We start from the raw sequence: 18,035 nt of genomic DNA, 5'->3' as shown, positions 1-18,035 counted from the left end.
CTGAAAACAATGCGCACCCAGGGTTTTTTGTCTGGTTTTGTTTGTTCCATACCCCAAGCCCTCACTCATATTCTGTCCCTCCTGCCTTCTCATTCCATGAGTGCGCTCTGTCCTTCTGAGCCTCTAGGCTTCTGGGGGCTTCTCTTCTCCCCGCAACAATTTCATGGTTTTGGAGGCTAAAGTCTGAAATCAAGGTGTTGGCAAGATTAGCTCCTTCTGAGGGCTGTGCCAGGCCTCTCGCCTGGTAGGTCTGGCGGCTTGCTGCCAATCATTGGCGTTCCTTGGCATGGAGAAGCATCACCCCATCTCTGCCTTCATGTCCACATAGCTCTCGCTGTGTGAATGTCTGTCGGCAAATTTCCCCTTTTTATAAGGACAATAGTCATACGGGATTAGGATCTACCGTAATGACCTCATTTTAACTCGATCGCCTCTGTAAAGCCCTATCGCCAAATAAGGTCACATTCTGAGGTACTGGGGTTGTGCCTTCAACATGAGAATTTTAGCGTGGCACAATTCAGCCCCTAACACGAGGAGAAGAAGTACATCCGGTCCATCTTGTGCTCATTCCTTTGGGGCTGAACCCAGTACAGGAGTGAGAGAGTTTGATGGATGTTATAGAAGAAGTTCTTCATCCTCAGATTATTTGCTGACCCCCACAGTGCCCAGGGCATATCAAACTATGACCTGTCCTGTCTAGGTCTTATGGACAAGAGTCTCTGTCATCAGGAAATGGACTTCTCTAGAGCAGAGCCTAGATCTTCTTACTTTTGACATTCACCAAAGGAGACACTCAGACTTTTTCATCAGTAGATTCCTGTGGAAGCAGGTAGGTGAGGCTTTACTTTCCTAATTCTGCACGAAAGACCCAGAAAAGTAATGAAAGAGAATTTAACTTTTGACAAATATTTATTGAACACACAGTTGTGACAGACTCTGTAACTTCATTCCACCATTACTGAGGCTGTTGCTTCCTTGCTGTGTAATGAATGTATTAACATTAATAACTATTTATTGAAAAGCTGCTATATGCCTGGGATACACGCTTTTCATGGACAATTTTCAATTCTCACAGCAGCCTTTTACAAATGGAAATAAAATGAACCTAACATAAAGTTCACCATTTAAAAATGTGCAGTTCCGTGGGTTTTAGTTTATTCACATTGTCATGTAACCATTACCACAGCCTAATTCCAGAACATTTTCATCACCTCAAAAAGAGACTTCGTGCCCATCGGTCACTCCCCATTTTTTCCTCCCCCGATTTCCTAGCAACCACGAATCTAGTTTCTGACTGTATGGATTTGCCTAGTATGGATTTCAGAGAAATGGAACCATACTATACTGTTTTTTGTTTTTTTTGTGTGCCTGGTGTCTTTCACTTAGCACGATATTGTCAAGGTTCACTTCTGTTGTAGCATGTATCAATGCTGCCTTCCTTTTTATGGCCAAATAATATTCAGTTCTATGGATGTACCACATTTTGCTTATCCATTCATCAGCTGATGGACATTTGGGTTGTTTCCATTATTTGGTGATGCTGAATAATGCTGCTATGAATATCTATGTACAAGTTTTTGTGAACATATGCTTTTGATTCTCTTGGGCATATACTTTAGAGACAAATTGCTGGGTCTATGTTTAACTTTCTGGGGAACTACCAAATGGTTTCCCACCAGGCATGTATGAGGGTTCCAGGTTCCCCACGTCACCACCAACTCTTGTTATTTCCTGTCTTTTTTGATTATAGCCATCCTAGTGGATGTGCACTGGTATCGCATTGTGGTTTTGATTTGCATTTCCCTAATGACTAGTGATGTTGAGCATCTTCTCATCTTCTTCTTTTCACAGAAGCCTTTTGAGGCAGCTCTTCTCTCCATTTGGCGGCAGGGGAAAGAGATTGAGAGTTGAGAGGACTTGCTCAGTGCAAGGAGGCGGTGGGGCTGTGCCTGGAACTTGGTCGTGTCTGTCTCCTAATCCCCATGGAATCTAATTAACAGCAGAAACAGTTCTGGTCTGGTGCACAGGAGTCTGGTCTCCCATGCGACCAACTTGGACAAGTCCTTTCTCCGCTCCGGGCGTTAGTTACTCCTCCGCGCCACTTGGGGCGAAATACTCCAAGCGTGTGTGGGCTCCTCTAGGAGCCTATAACTCTAAGATTAATGGCCCTGGCGCGGAGTTTGCCCCGCCCCTTCAGCCCAGGTCGCCGCAGGCGCCGGAAGTGCTCGGCTCTCTTTGCTCACTTCTGCCGGCGCTCCGGCGGAAATACTTTCTCGGGAAGATGGCGGCTGTGTCAGTCTACGAGCGGCCGATTGGAGGTTTCTCTTTTGATAACTGTCGCAGGTGCGGCCATGCCCGGGGCCAGGTTCCGGGCGGGAGTGGGAGTGCGGTGCCGGGGTCGGAGCTGGGCCGCGGTCTGATCTGGGAAGTCCAAACGAAGGGTGAACGGCGGGGCCTGAGGCCTGTGCCCCGCGTCCCGTGTGACTCAGGGGAATGAGGGCCTGAGAGTGGGTTTCTCTTGAGGCCGAGCCCGCCCTTCCCCTTGCCCAGCGCATCATACCAGTCTCCGTCTCTGTCTCCTGAGGCGAGATGCAGCCCCTCTCCGACTCTCTGCACGCCCAAAAACGCGACAGTAGTCCTGGTCTTGGGGGGATTCAGTGAACGGATGGGCTTGAAAGCGAATAGTAGCTTTTCTTTTCCCGAGTTCCCTGTTAGACGCTCTTGGTGCCAGTGCCGCGCCATGTGGTCCTGCCCTTCCATGCTTCATTCTCTGCTTTTCTTTCAGAAATGCCGTCTTGGAAGCCGATTTTGCGAAGAGAGGGTACAAGCTTCCAGCGGCCCGGAAAACTGGCACGACCATCGCGGGGGTGGTCTATAAGGTAAGCCGGCACAGGCCAGGAGCAGCAGTGACTGAACTGATTACAGGAACCAGGCCACTTGGCCTCCTTTTACTTCTCCGAGCTCTGTCAGGAAGGGTTCATGTTTCAGAATACGTCGGGAAAGGTCCTTCAGGATTTGTCGGGAGGTTTTGTGTGCTTATCAACAGTTTACATTCTTTCCTCACTTTTTAGAATTTTTGACAGGAGATAAGTACTTTTCTGTCTTGAGATACTACGTTGGGAACCGGGGATATATGCTGGGAAAACACAAGATTTCGGATCAGACAGGTCTAACCATTTAACTTTGATGCTGCTTCCAACTTTGGGCAAGTCACTTTCCTTCTCACAGCCACACTTCACCGTCCATCAAATGGACCGAATAACTCCTGCCTTGAATTGTTGAAAGGGTCCAGAGAAATAATGGTTATTGTTGTTAAAGAGTGATGTCTTTTAAAAAGAAATCGACCGAGGTGGCTCTTCGAATGGGAGGATTTCTGCATTTTAATCCAGACATTTCTCATATTAGGTCTGTGATTTGTAAGGAATTCACTAAATTTGTGAGCCTCATTTGAAAACAGGAATGATAATTCCTACCACCTACTTGGCATTCAACCTATAACGTTAATTAACAAGGCTTTTCTTGAATTTTGAAAGTATAGCACAATATTTTTGGTAGGAGTTTCAGTGCGGGGTGGAGGTTTGGGGAAAACACGGGATGGCCAACATTGTTTTTCCTAAACTAGAGTAGAGAGCTGTGGTTTATATATGTGAAATTGTTTTAAATGTATGTTTTTTTAAAAATAGGATGGCATAGTTCTTGGAGCAGATACAAGGGCAACTGAAGGGATGGTTGTTGCGGACAAGAACTGTTCAAAAATACACTTCATATCTCCTAACATTTAGTAAGTATCAATTAGTTTCAACAGCTCATATTTTCAAAAATGTCAGGGTTAAAATGGAATTTACTTTGTTCATCACTAAAACCTGTTGTTTAACTTGTATTTTCTGTTTTATCTCTCTTAAGTGATATTTTCATCTGCCTGTCACCTAAGCTGGTCATCCACAAGTTCTCCTTTGCTTTAATTCTTTTAGTCTTTAATTCTCTTGGTCTCCAGTTCTGCTTTCTGTGTGCCTCTTGAAACCATTCCCTCCGCTAAAGCCTTAGTTCACATTCTTGTTTCTCATCTGGACTATTGCAGTTATCATTTAAATGATCTCTCTGCCTTTGGTCTCTTTATTTTTTATTTTTTTTAAGATTTATTTATTTATTTTGAGAGAGAGAGAGAGAGAGAGAGAGTACATGAGAGCGGGGAGGGTTAGAGGGAGAAGCAGGCCCCTCGCCAAGCAGGGAGCCCGATGCGGGACTCGGTCCCGGGACTCCAGGATCATGACCTGAGCCGAAGGCAGTTGCTTAACCACCTGAGCCACCCAGGCATCCCTTTGGTCTCTTTATTATCTGCCCTTTTGCCATATTGGAGTTTGCAAAACACAGATCTGATTGTGTTCCTTTCCTCTTTAAAAATATTTCTTTTTTTTTAACATGATTATGCTTTTTTTTTTAAGATTATTTATTTATTTATTTGAGAGAGAGAGAGAGAGCACGAGAGGGGAGAGGTCAGAGGGAGAAACAGACTCCCCGCTAAGCAGGGAGCCCGATGTGGGACTCGATCCTGGGACTCCAGGATCATGACCTGAGCTGAAGGCAGTTGCTTAAACAGCTGAGCCACCCAGGCGCCCTAAAAATATTTCAAAAGACTTCTCACATTTCCACACTGCTTTCAGAATAAAATTGGAACTCTGTAGCATGATATTTAAGATCTTGCCCAGTGTCAGAAAAATTTACCTTTTCACCTTATTTAGCTGCCATCCCCCTGTGTTCCAGTTACACCCAGACTGTTCCTGTTCCTCTCATCTCCAAGCTCTTTCACCTTCGCTTTTGCCAGTCCCTCTGCCTAGAATTACCCTTTCCTTTTTGTTTATACGGTGTTGTTTTATTCTTTCAAATCCAGCTCATGTGAGACCGCTTCTCTAAGATCAGAATTAATTGCTGTCTCCTCCTGTTTCCCATAGCGTTTTGTATCTCTGCTACTATATTGTATTATACGAGGTATTAGATCTTTTTGCCTACTTTTGTCTCCTTCACTCAACTTTGAAATCAAGTGCTAGGATTGTGTCATATTTTCTTTATTCTCAGCACTTTGTCATGACTGGTACCTGGTAGTAAATATTTGGTAAATGTTAAATTGCAAGGCTTTTAACATGCCTTGCTCTTTGGTACAACTTGAGTATATTTTTAGGATTAGTAAAATGCAGACTCTGTTAGAAGCACAGAAGCTAATGATTTGAAATGTTCTATTGGGCCACAGAAAATATGATTACATAGGACTAGATGCATATTCTCAGTTTTATGTTTATTTAAGATTGGTTAGACAGGGTAGTTACAGTGCAGAATATACTCAGAAACATCTCTCTGTGTACCTAAACTTAGTGGAAGTTATCCAAGAAGCTCCACTTCTAATTGACCCCTTTGGTAATTGAATTTCAGCTAAGTTTCTGATTGTATTTTTTAGTTGCTGTGGTGCTGGGACAGCTGCAGACACAGACATGACAACCCAGCTCATTTCTTCCAATTTGGAGCTCCACTCTCTCTCCACTGGCCGCCTTCCCAGGGTTGTGACAGCCAATCGGATGCTGAAACAGATGCTTTTCAGGTAAGGTTCCAGGTGGGGATTTGTTTCTTTCTTTTTTTTTTTGGTAATTTTATTTAAATTCAATTATAGTGTGTTATTAGTTTCAGAGGTAGAGTTCAGTGATTCATCAGTTGCATATGACACCCAGTGCTTGGGTATAATATTACGTCTTGTGCCCTCCTTAATGCCCATCACCCAGTTGCCCCATCCCCCTACCCACCACCATTCCAGCAACCCTCCGTTTATTTCCTAGAGTTAAGAGTCTCTAATGGTGTTTGCCTCCTCTCTGATTTTGTCTTATTCTAGTTTTCCCTCCCTTCCCCTATGATCCTCTCTTTTGTTTCTTACATTCCATGTGAGTGAAATCATAATTGTCTTTCTGATTGACTTATTTCACTTAGCATAATACCCTCTAGTTCCATCCACGTCATTGCAAATGGTAAGATTTTTTTTTTTTTTTTTGATGGCTGAGTAATATCCCATTGTATCCCACATCTTTTTTATCCAGTCATCTGTCGATGGACATCTGGGTTCTTTCCATAGTGTGGGTACTGTGGACATTGCTGCTATAAACGTTGGGGTGGAGCTGCTGCTTCGGATCACTATGTTTGTTCCAGGATGGGGATTTCTGTAGTATCTTTTTCTCCTATCTTAGATTTTCAGCTGAGGGGATCCTGGAAGCTAGAGAAAAAGTATTCAGAAATACACATTTTATTCTAGAAGTCAGTTGTTACCATTTTAACAACAGAAGGCTTTTGATGATGTATTTGAGTTTTGGGGATCTAGTTTTGTTTTTTTTTTTTTAAAGATTTTATTTATTTATTTGACAGAGAGAGAGATAGCAAGAGCAAGAGAGTGGGAGAGGGAGAAGCAGGTTTCCCGCGGAGCAGGAAGCCCGATGCGGGGCTCCATCCCAGGACCCTGGGATCACGACCTGAGCCAAAGGCAGACACTCAATGACTGAGCCACCCAGGTGCCCCGGGTTCTGTTTTTTTTTTCCCCTCCCTATGAATAAATCACATGTGACCAACAGTCATTTCTGGAAGCATAGGGCATTACTGGATTAAATTTTTTTTTATTTATAGTAAGAAAGTTAGAACTGGACAGAACCTTTGGTTCATCTTTGAACACACATAGACAAAAACAGTTGTTTTTTGTCCTCCCTCTTTTAGGGGCAAAATAACAGTGAAATGAAAAATTGTATTTGTAGTTGACTGTGAGTGGATATAATAACATTAATATTAAAGCACATGTATTTTTCTCTTTGTGCCAGACTCTGTGCTTAGTTCTTTATGCGTGATCTCATTTTATCCTTTGATAGGCCCCTCTGAGATAGGGGCTGTTAATATCTCCAATATTTTTTTTAAGGGTTCCCAAGTCTTTTTTTTTTTTTTTTTTAAGATTTTATTTATTCATTTGACAGAGAGAGAGCACAAGTAGGCAGAGCGGCAGGCAGAGGGAGAGGGAGAAGCAGGCTGTCTGCCGAGCAGGGAGCCCGACGAGGGGCTTGATCCCAGGACCCTGAGATTATGACCTGAGCCAAAGGCAGCCACTTAGCCGACTGAGCCATCCAGGCACCCCAACATCTCCAATATTTAAGTGAAGCTGAGGTTTACAGAGGTGTAGTTGCTTGCCTGATCTGGCCTTCACACCCTGCTGGCTTCCACCCACAGTGCTTGCTCTTAGTTTGGTCTCCCTTTCATCCTTAATCAGATCATCGCTTTACATTGGTGTAGTTCTCCTCTTTTTCAAATTCTAAGTCTGTTTTCTGATTTGCTCCTCGTAGAGAGAAGAGGGGCAGTGTATTAGAGCAGAACTAGGAAATAGCCTGGACATTTAGTGGTGGCTTAGAATATTGGTTTCTCCTTTTGGGACCTGCATTACCTTTAACAGATTCTCTTCTTTTCCTTCTTTGTAGATTTGTAGAATCTATATTCATGGTGCTTTTTTTTTTTTGTAGTTGATTGGAGACCTTTATTATTCTGGTCCTCATCATTCATTAAGCAATCTAGAGAAAACATTTTATCTCCACCCCAAGCAGCAGCAGCTGCAGCCAGGCCTGTGAGATTAGAGGGAAGCAGGAATAGAAAGCCAGGATTGTAAAGTGGCGGCACACAAACCATATTCAGCTTGTAGAGAAATTGTATTTGGGCTCCGTAGTGTTTTTTTAAAAAATAGTGGCCAATAATTATAAATTGGGAGATTGGAATAAAAAAATCTGGATTTCTGGCTTTAAAATTTTTTTTAATTAATTATTTCCTGGCTTCATTTGAAAAAATTCATAAAGAGGTTGGGATAATAGGTGGCAGTAATCTTCTGGAACTGAGTGGCAGATGTTGCCTTTAGAAGGGGGAGCACGTGCTCCTGTCAGTTCCTGCCTGGTTTGACTTCCTTCCGACCTGGCTCTTGCCTTTCTGTGAGCTTGCTGGTCTTCATCTGTGAATCTAGCATGGCCCTAGGCTCTCAGCAAGTGGATATGAGGCAGTGTAGCTATGCAGCAAGGTCTGTAGCATAGTTCCCACTTTACAACCGAGACGACCAGGACTTAGAGGAGTCTATGGGCGGGAAGCCTAGTGGTATCTACCTAATGCGTGCTCTGGCTGTACTGAGCCCTTATGTGGGTGATTTCCATGTATTTATGTGCATGGTCATCATCCTAATCCTGGAGAATTATTGTGTATCAAACAAATTCTCCCAATACAGTGTACGAACTTGTTAAAAGCACATCTGTTGTCAAGATTTCTGAAGACATTTGTGAGTTTGATTTTAAATTTAAAGCTCCCTCTGGTGGTTTTTGTGGTGCATTACATTTAAAACAATTTTTAAACTTGTACAATTGTGTTAAATAGCAAATTTTCAACATTTCTTCCAATGTCATTTAAAGCATCTAGCTAAACCTCATAGGTGTTTCTGTTAATCTCTCTTTAGAATGTTTTAGGAATTCTAAATTCACTTTTTTCAGTGTTTCATTATTTTTAGTTTAACATACTTTATAAAAATTAAATTTTATCACAGTTTTGAGAGGAACATTTTGTTTATTTTTATTTTTTTAAAGATTTTATTGATTTGACAGACACAGCGAGAGAGGGAACACAAGCAGGGGGAGTGGGAGAGGGAGAAGCAGGCTTCCCGCGGAGCAGGGAGCCTGATACGGGCGGGGCTCGATCCCCAGGACTCTGGGATCATGACCTGAGCAGAAGGCAAGACGCTTAATGACTGAGCCACCCAGGCGCCCTGAGAGGAACATTTTAAAAATTTAACCAGGATGATTGTGGTTCATTATGTGTCTTCTGATATTTTTGTTGAGTTACATAAAATGTAAACGTGGTATAAGGGGGAAAAAAGCATAGGATTTCACTCCCCCCCCCCTTTTTTTAAAGATTTTATTTATTTATTTGAGAGAGGGAGGGAGAGCGAGCACAAGTGTGGTGAAGGGCCGAGAGAGAAGCAGACTGTCCACTGAGCAGGGAGCCCGACGGGGGGCTTGATCCCAGGACCCAGGGATCTTGACCTGAGCAGAAGGCAGATGCTTAACCTACTGAGCCACCTGGGCGTCCCAGGATTTAACTTTAGAAGTTTGGTTCAGGTCTCATCTAAAGCACTTAGAGTTGTGTGACCTTGGGCAGTTCACCTTACCTTAGCCTCAGTTTCTTCCCCAATAAGATGAGGATAGTAGTTTCTTTCTTTCTTTTTTTTTTTAAAGATATTATTTATTTATTTGAGAGAGAGAAAGTGTGTGTGAGAGAGAGAGCACAAGCAGAGGATAGGGGCAGAGGGAGAGGGAGAAGCAGGCTCCCCACTGAGCTGGGAGCCCGATGCGGGGCTCGATCCCAGGACCCTGGGATCATGACCCGAGCTGAAGGCAGATGCTCAACCGACTGAGCCACCCAGGTGCCCTGAGGATAATAGTTTCTGACTCTCTGACTTTTGAGGAGGAAATGAATAAAGAAGCAAGGCTTAAGATAATGCCCAGTACAGGGCCTAATGCACAGTTAGGTCCCCCTAAATTCAGAGGCTGAAAAAGAGAACAAGGTGTATTCATCTTGCTTTTACTGTTCCATTTTTCCCCAAATAATCCATTTCCATGTCTGTGAATCAGTAAGAAAAGGGGGTTTGATAAACAGAAGTGGACATCTTTTGCTTTATGTAAGCAGTACTTTTATTTTACTTTTATGAAGGCTGGATGTAGAAGATGTATGTGTTACTTGTTCCCTCTGAGCATGAGCCTCCTAGTCTAGTCTAATAGAAATCTTTGTGGTCTCTTATTCTGTATTCCAGAAACTCCTTGAAAATGTAGAGCCTCTTTATTTATTATGTTAATTGTGCTTTTATTTTCTATGAAAGTAATGTATATTCATTGTAAAAAATTTGGGAAATACTGAAAAGCCCAAAGAAAAAATGAAAATTTTTCAGTTCAGGGAAAATCATGTTTTGGTCAGGTGTATATACTTCTAGTCTTTTAAGTTGTTGGCTCACTCATTCGTTGAATCCTTCTTTGTTACTAGTACACGTTCTCAGTAAAACCTAAGATAAAAGATAGGAATAAACTAAAAAAATACAAAAATTATCTGAGTTCCTACCACCCATAAGCAGTTGGTTCTAGCAGGTTACTATATGCCTTTTAAGCTTTTTTCCATTTACTAATACATAGTTTCTTCTGTAAAAATGGGATCATAGTTGTACATTCTATCCTGGAATACAGCCTGATGTTTTCATCTACCAGTGTGTGTTGAATAGTTTCCATTTGGAGCATTTCAAAATGAAAATCACCTTTTAAAAAATTATTGTAAAAGTAATGTGTGATCATTATAAAAATTTCCAACACTGTGGAAATGTGAAAAGAAGGAAGTAAATGTCACCTGTTTTGTTACTTAGACACATACATTGTAAATCTTTGAGACCTGTTTTTCCAGACCTTTTATACTATCACATTTGTATTTACAACAGTGGAATCCTGTGTGTTGTTTTGTAACTGACCCTATTCACATAATAGTATATTGTGAATGTTGTTCCTGTTAGTAGAAGAGCTCAGTGTCCAGAGTTTCTACCTTGAGCTCATGGAGGAGTTCTGGAGACCTGTGACCCTCCTGACATAGTAAAAAACCCGTATGTGCACTTGTTATGAGTCAGGGTTCCACAGTGTTAATCAGTTTTTCAAAGGGGTCTGTGACCTCTAAAAGTTAAAGAACCACTGATCAATATCAATTTTTGGTGGTATCACAGTATTCCATTCTCTAGATGTACTATAATTTAACCAGTTTTGAACTTTAACAGTATTGCTAGTTTTAAGGTATCATAAGGTATCCCATGAACCCTTTGGAACATAGAACCTTTAGGTACTTGTGTGATTAATTCCTCATGCTGTATTCTAAAATAAATTCCTAGAAATGGAATTATTGAGTCAAAGGTATGCACATTTAACATTTTGATACATATTGCCAAACCCACCCTTGAGAATGTTGCACTGAGTTGCACTACCATCAGTGGTGTATGAGAAAATATCCCGTGATCTGGATGATGTAGAGCATAGCTGTGTCAGTTGATTTAAATAGTTCTCTGTTTCTACTTTTTTGGCATCATAAATGGTGTTGGAGTAAACATCCTTGTGCATCCATTTCTGCATATTTGTCTGATTATATCCTTAGAATTTGATTCCTGGAAGTAGAATTTCTGGATCTAAAGAATATAATAACTTCCAAAATATCTTAGATTCTTTTAAAAGCATCAAACAAGTTATGTTTTAGCTTGGAAGGAAACTAGCTGATTATTACTGATTTTATTTAAACAGCCTGTCTGGCAGGCAGTTGGTGTAGTGGGTCAGGTCCTGGACTGGGGTGGGAGTGGTGGGTTTGGTGATTCCCACTGCTCATCCCAGAGCCCTGTGAGCTAGTCTTGACCCCGCTACTACCTCATGTGGCTTAGGACCAGTTTCTTTTTTTCTTTCTGTGCCTCTGTTTTCTTTTGAGACTGTTTCTAGAATCCTTTCCTGCTCTTTACTTTTTCACTTATAACTGGAAGATCCTTCCTTCCTTCCTTCCTTCCTTCCTCCTTTTCCTTTCCTTTCCTTTCCTTTCCTTTCCTTTCCTTTCCTTTCCTTTCCTTTCCTTTCCTTCTTTCTTTTGATTTTATTTTTTTAAAGTAATTTCTGTACCCAACATGGGGCTCAAAACCACAATCCCAAGATCAACAGTTGCGTGCCCTACTGACTGAGCCAGCCAGGCACGCTTGGGATATTCTTTGTGAAAGAGCAGTTTGGTAGTCAGGGATGGGGGAGATAATTGGACTTGACTATTCTGGTTACCAAGAGTGCTCCCTGATGAGTAGTTATGTCTCGACAGTCTACAACAGTTAGGACTTTGATTGGTTCTTGTGTTTATTTGTATCAATTTTAATGATTATATCATTAGGCAAATTCAGTATGTGTTGGTTTCATTTTTCTTTCCAAAGAGCTAAAGGCTCGTGGTGGAGGACTTTAAATCCAGCTTGTTTATTTAGCATAGCAATTCTAATGGTAAAAAATGGAACCAAATACAGGGAAAGCGATCTGTAGAAGTAGAAAACCACCTAGGTGAGGGGTCCAAAGAACAAATACATGCACAATTAAACAGAGGTAGGGTGGGGTGGAGAATATATTCCCATCCCTGTTCCTGAAGAGGCATTGCTTCATCCTGTGGGCAGTAGGAATGTGTTTAGAGGCTATTGTGGAGTTATTTCATCATTCACTTCCCTGCATGTTGAAATATTTTTCTTTTACTCAATGAGAACTCACATCTATGATTATAATTTTGTGAATTTATTTAAAAGAGAAGGTTCACTGACAAATGAGCCATTTTCCTATGAGGCTATGGTGAGGTGAGGTTGAGAATTTGAACAGCTTGAGTTTAGCAGCTCCTCAGTGTTCACTTTGAAAGTAGTTGATTAGTTGATCCCTGAGAGGTGTGATGGGAAGGGTGCTGATAAATTTTGGAGTAAGCCAAGCTCAGTTGTAAGAGATTGGGCTGGCACTTAATGTCTTTGGGTTGCTTTTCTCTAAAGTGAGAACAGTTCTCGCTCTTTTTTTACACCCCTAAAGATTTATTTATTTATTTATTTATTTATTTATTTATTTATTTGAGAGAGAGAGAATTTGAAGCGGATTCTGCACTGGAGCCTGATGTGGGGTTTGATCTCATGAGCCTGAAATCATGACCTGAGCCAAATCCAAGAGTCGGACACTTAACCGACTATGCCACCCAGGCGCCCTACGAACGATTCTCTTTTAAAGGAAGCTGTATGACTGAGGAAATAGGCATGTTGGAGGGCCTCACAGGATTGAGTCTTTATGGGCTGATAGTGGATGTCCCAACTTATGTTCCTTCTGGTCAGCATTTTGTTCCCATCAAAATAGTAACCACTTCATGAAACAGTAGCAGTGTAAGAAAAGCCTTTTGTTGTCTGACTTCTCAAACAGCTTTTGGTTAAGTTACAGTGATGCAATGTAGACTTATTTTTTTTTCTTATACATACTCTGATCACCAGGTATCAAGGTTACATTGGTGCAGCCCTAGTTTTGGGGGGAGTAGATGTTACTGGACCTCACCTCTACAGCATCTATCCTCATGGATCAACTGATAAGTTGCCTTATGTCACCATGGGTGAGTGTAAAATTTCCCTGATGTTTCAGAATCCTCTTATTTACCAAGGTGGTCTCTTAAAGAGCTGGTCTATTTCCTGTTAGAGGAGCCAGGGCAATATAGTGCTTTGATTCATTCTACATATATTTATTGATTTCCTCCTACGGATTAGGCCCTCTTGTAGGTGCTTGGGATAACAGCAGTGAACAAAATTTAAAGATTCTTGCCTGCAAGGAGTTTGTATTATAGTGAGAATAGACAGAAAATAGCAACAGCTACTATAAATATATTAATGTTAGAAAGTGATAAATACTAGGAGAGAAAAGTAATGCAGGTGATACGGTACTACAGTTATGTAAGATAACTACTTTTGGGGAAAACTGGGTCTTGGATATACAGAAACTCGATGTATTCTTTCTTACATCTGCATGTGAATTTGCCATTATCTCAAAACAAAAAGTTAGAAAAATTAATGCAGGCTAAGGGGACGTCAGAGTGTTGGGGTGGAAGGCAGATTATAATATTAAATAGGATGGTCCAGGTAGGTCTTGAGGTGAGGTTTCAGTGGAGGGAAACTAGAGTGGAGGCCTCATAGCAGGAACATGCATATAGGACGTGCATTGAATTTTTTTTTTTTTTTTTTTATGCTAGAGTGACGGGGGCCCCTCTTAATTTCTGAGATTAAAGGTATTTTATTCCTTTCTGAACCTTGATTGCCTCACCTGTGGAATGGTGTCAGTAGTATTTACTGTATATGCCAGGTTGTAATAATTAGAAGTAATGTATATAAAGAATCTGGCCCTCTGCCTGGCCTGTAATAGTAGTTACTCTTTTCAGACCAGCTTTTTACCTTGGTACTTGAGTTCTCAATGCTAGACAAGAGTATTTATTTAAAAAATATTTATTTGAGAGAGAGAGAGCACGCTTGAGAGTGTGCGAGCAGGGGGCTGGGGGAGAAGCAGGGATCATGACCTGAGCCGAGCTTAATCGACTGAGCCATCCAGGCACCCCAAGAGTTTTTTTTTTTTAATGACCACCGAGAAAAGGAGAAAATGGGGATTTTCAAATTCTAACTTTTATGTTAAATTTCTGAGTCAGATTGTTTAGGTACAGAAATTTGAACAGGTCATGTATAGCTGGTATTTTTCCAGCTGTTGTTTACCTCTTACATTTTTTGTCTTGGTAAACTTGGCTCTGAAGAGCTAGGAGACTGCTGCCTTGAATAGTTTGGAAATTGCCAGTTTGAGACCTTGCTGTTCCATAGTGTCATCTAGCCTCTTAGAAGGTTTTTATACAACAGATGTTCCCTGTTTGTTGGGGAGAATGATTTACCCCCAGATACCATATGGATGAGTCTTTGTAATTATTTTAAAATGAAGATACTTAAAGTAATTTTAGAATTGTTCTGAACTGCTTTATTCAAATATATTTGTTATCTCCATCAGAGTACTGTTTTTATTTCTCCCTGTCTGATTGATGCCTTTAAATGGTGGGAAGGGTGAAGTAGCTTTTTCTATTTAGTGGTTTCATTTCTTTTTTTTAACTGAAAAAAATTTTACACTAACAGAAAAGTAGCCATAATGTGCAGTGAACAGTCATATATGCTCTTTACTCATATTTGTCAGTGAACATTTTACCACTCTTGCTCTCGCTTGCTCATACATTATTATTGTTCTTATTCTTAGTTTTTTGTGTGGAATCATTTGAGAGTAAGTAGGAAGGAGCAGACACCATTACCTTCCACCTCTAAATTCTTTATAATGTTCTCTTACATAACCTTGATAAAATGATCACATTCAGGAAATTTAATGTCATTACAAAGCAGGTTCTTTTTTTTTTTTTAACTTATTTATTTGTCAGAGAGAGAGAGAGAGAGCGTGCACAAGCAGGGAGAGTGGCAGGCAGAGGGAGACACAGGCTCCCCGCTGAGCAGGGAGCCCAATGTGGGACTCCATCCCAGGACCCTGGGATCATGACCTGAGCTGAAGGCAGATGCTTAACCAACTGAGCCACCCAGGCGTCCCAAAGCAGGTTCATTTTTAAGAAGGGAAAATTGAATTGGTTTCTTTTGCCTTTGAACTGTAGTAATTTGCCTTTTGAGCACAATCCTGAATTTAGGAAAAGTTGTTGACAGCAGGCCATCAGGCCACCCCACATTGTGTTCTCTCCTGGCCAACAGCAATCTTGCTGTTCCAAGTCTACTGTGAGCCCAGGGTGTTGGTTCCACAGCCTTGAGTTCATAGCACGCTTGTGTTTAGAAATCATTGCCCTACACAGTCTAGTTTTGTTATTGTAAAATACCGGATTAAGGAGGAGCTATCCATAACATTTGATTTTAATACACAAGTAAATAATTATTTTGAGCTTTAGTTTGTTCATCTGTTCATTTATTTATCAACTCTTTCTTGCCTTCTGTGTCTAGGCACTGTGGCAGGCTCCACAGATAGAGATGAATGCGTGGATCCTTGCCCTCAATACCCTCACACTGTAGTGAGGGAGCCAGATGTACAGACTGACAAGGGCAGTAGGTACAAAGGCCAGTGGAGGCCCAGGGGAAGAAAGAATTACATCGAAATGGGAGGATTTCAGGAAAAACTTCACTTCACATGAACGGAGTCTTAAAAGAAGCATAAGTTACTTTTCGTTCATTTATCAAATACTTGTTTAGCATTCACTGTGGGCCAGGCACTGTGCTGGGTGCTGGGAATAGAGTGGTCGGCACAGCACGTGCCCTCAGAACTTACAGCCCCATGTGGGAGACAGGAATTAAAGTAAGTACACATTCGTCCAGAAGAATGCACTGTGCTAAGTGCCCTGGAGAAAAAGAACAGTAATAAGAGAGAGGAACAGGAAGGACTGTGTGGATAATGGCTGTTTGGGACGTCCTTACTGAGCAAGTGACATTAAAACATTTTCTAATGAATTTACAAACATGACAAAACATTCAAGTGGGAATATTACATGAAAAATAAGTGTGTTTCATATCCCACCTCCAAAGTAACCACTCTTAAGTTCATTGTGTTTTTTCCAGAAAATGTTTTATGAAACACCACATACCTCTGTCTGTGCCTATTAAAAATACACAAGTGAAGTCATACTGTGCACACTTTTCCTTTATTGTTAACTCGTTTTGAAGAAGTTCTTTACCAGCACATGTAGATCTGTATTGTAATAACAGTTACATAGAAATGCGTTATATGGCTGTATCATGATTTACTGACCCATTCTAGTGATGGATATTTTGGTTATCAAATTTTTGCAACAAATGTGTCTTGGTTTCCTTAGGTAAGTACAGACTTCAGATAAATTCCTAGTGGAATATCAGGATTAGGGTGTGTGTGTGTGTGTGTTGTTCAGAATTCTCTGTTGCAAAGCAGTAGAATTAATGATTTAAGAAAAGAGGACTGTATTGTAAAGGCTAGTAGGTGGCTCACGGAATAGCTGGGAGGGCAAACGCTGGCTTTGGGGCCCAGAGCAGTGTCGGAACTCATGCTGCAGAGTAGGCCATGGCAGGCGAGTACAGTGTTCCAGACTGCGGTCCTGCTCCAGCTGGAGCTGGCTCACTGCGGGGGTGCTGGGGCCTGGTGCTGGGGCCTGCTCAGCCTCCCTGACGGTTTCAGGAACCCAGTCTTCCTGCCATCCCTTTCACCACTGCCAGAGCGTTCCTTATAGGGGAGGGTGATTGGTGAAGCTCAGTCCTTCACTCCTAAAGTGCTGGGATTCCCCAGACATAGGAAGGAAGTCATACTATATACACTGCCACTGGTCAGCCCAAGAAAGTGACAGAGGGCCACGTAGTGCATTCTGCTTTTTGAGAGCTATTGCCACGTTGCCCTCCAGAAAGATTGTACTAGCTTATATTTCTACCAAGAGAATATGAGAATGCCTTTCTCTTAACAACCTTACCAACACTGGGTATTTGTGCCAGTCTGATGGGTGAAAGATGGGGAGAGGGAACATGTAAGCTGAGACTTGAAAGGTAGGTAGGAATTAGCCAGGAATTCCTGGGTTCTGCTCCTTGTCCCCAGGGAACGACTTCAGGCCCTATGTGCATGAGGGTCTGGTGTGGCTGAGGAACTGAATGAAGGGCCGGAGTTTGTTGGTTGGGTGAGGCCAGTGCACTGGGTGGGGGGAGTGTTCAATTCAGGGGTGCAGCCGAAGCAAAGGCGTTCTGGAGGGTGGAGCAGAGGTATGACTAGAAAGCGAGGCTAGAGAGGGTCCTAGTGATACAGGCCCAGTTGTTTGGATTTTGTCCTTGAGGTTCCCATCTAAAGTTTTCATGCCAGAGAAGGATGGGATGAGATTTGCTTGTTAGAGCAATCTTATGGCTGTAGGAAGGAGGATTGGCATGGGGGAGGCAGAGAGGGAGATTGCGTCTGGCCAGAAATACTGCGGGTGTGGCTGGGTCCCATGACAATAGGGGTGGCTCCTGTTGTAGAGAGCACTTGGAGATGAGCCAGCCATTAGGCCAGATCCCAGGAGTCCTCTTCTGACTTTTCAGTATCAGTCCCTTCCGGAGTCTTGACTACAGAGGCACAGTTAACTCCTTCACCTGGGGCCATTGCCCTTCCAGTTGGCTCTAGGCCTCTTTTCCTGTTTTGTTTCCTGTTCCTCCCCTAGGCCTTTGTGGCAACAGTGGCACTTGTACCTCTCACCCTCCCCTGGGCAGGCTCCTACAGAAAGGCCTTTGCTGCCCCAAGTGTTCCTGCTCCTCAGCTGGGCTCTAGCCCAGAAGCCATTCCCTCGTGACTGCCCCAGGCTGAGTTAGCAGGTCCCTCTCCGGGACATGGGTGTGAAACATGATTCCAGGATTCCCGCCTTGTCTGCACTCCCATTTGCCCCAGCTCTTGTCC

General features: G+C 42.2%; 1 protein-coding gene across 1 annotated transcript in view; it reads left to right on the top strand.

The window, feature by feature from the left end:
* Nucleotides 1-2,234: 2,234 nt before the first annotated feature.
* The window catches only part of PSMB7 (proteasome 20S subunit beta 7), a 60,536-nt gene continuing 44,735 nt past the window's right edge, over nt 2,235-18,035 (top strand). Inside the window, exons 1-5 of the mRNA XM_028107729.2 lie at nt 2,235-2,343; nt 2,786-2,879; nt 3,684-3,781; nt 5,450-5,590; nt 13,088-13,203. Coding sequence (XP_027963530.1) covers nt 2,282-2,343; nt 2,786-2,879; nt 3,684-3,781; nt 5,450-5,590; nt 13,088-13,203 — 511 coding nt within the window. The 5' untranslated portion in view covers nt 2,235-2,281. The remainder of the gene's footprint in view (nt 2,344-2,785; nt 2,880-3,683; nt 3,782-5,449; nt 5,591-13,087; nt 13,204-18,035) is intronic.

This window comes from Eumetopias jubatus, unplaced genomic scaffold, assembly GCF_037043125.1.
Source record: "Eumetopias jubatus isolate StellerSeaLion01/CBP00866 unplaced genomic scaffold, mEumJub1_p1.0 scaffold_15, whole genome shotgun sequence".
Classification (NCBI taxonomy): Eukaryota; Metazoa; Chordata; class Mammalia; order Carnivora; family Otariidae; genus Eumetopias; species Eumetopias jubatus.
The sequence above is the reverse complement of the archived record's forward strand: the minus strand, read 5'-3'. Positions and strand labels throughout refer to the sequence as shown.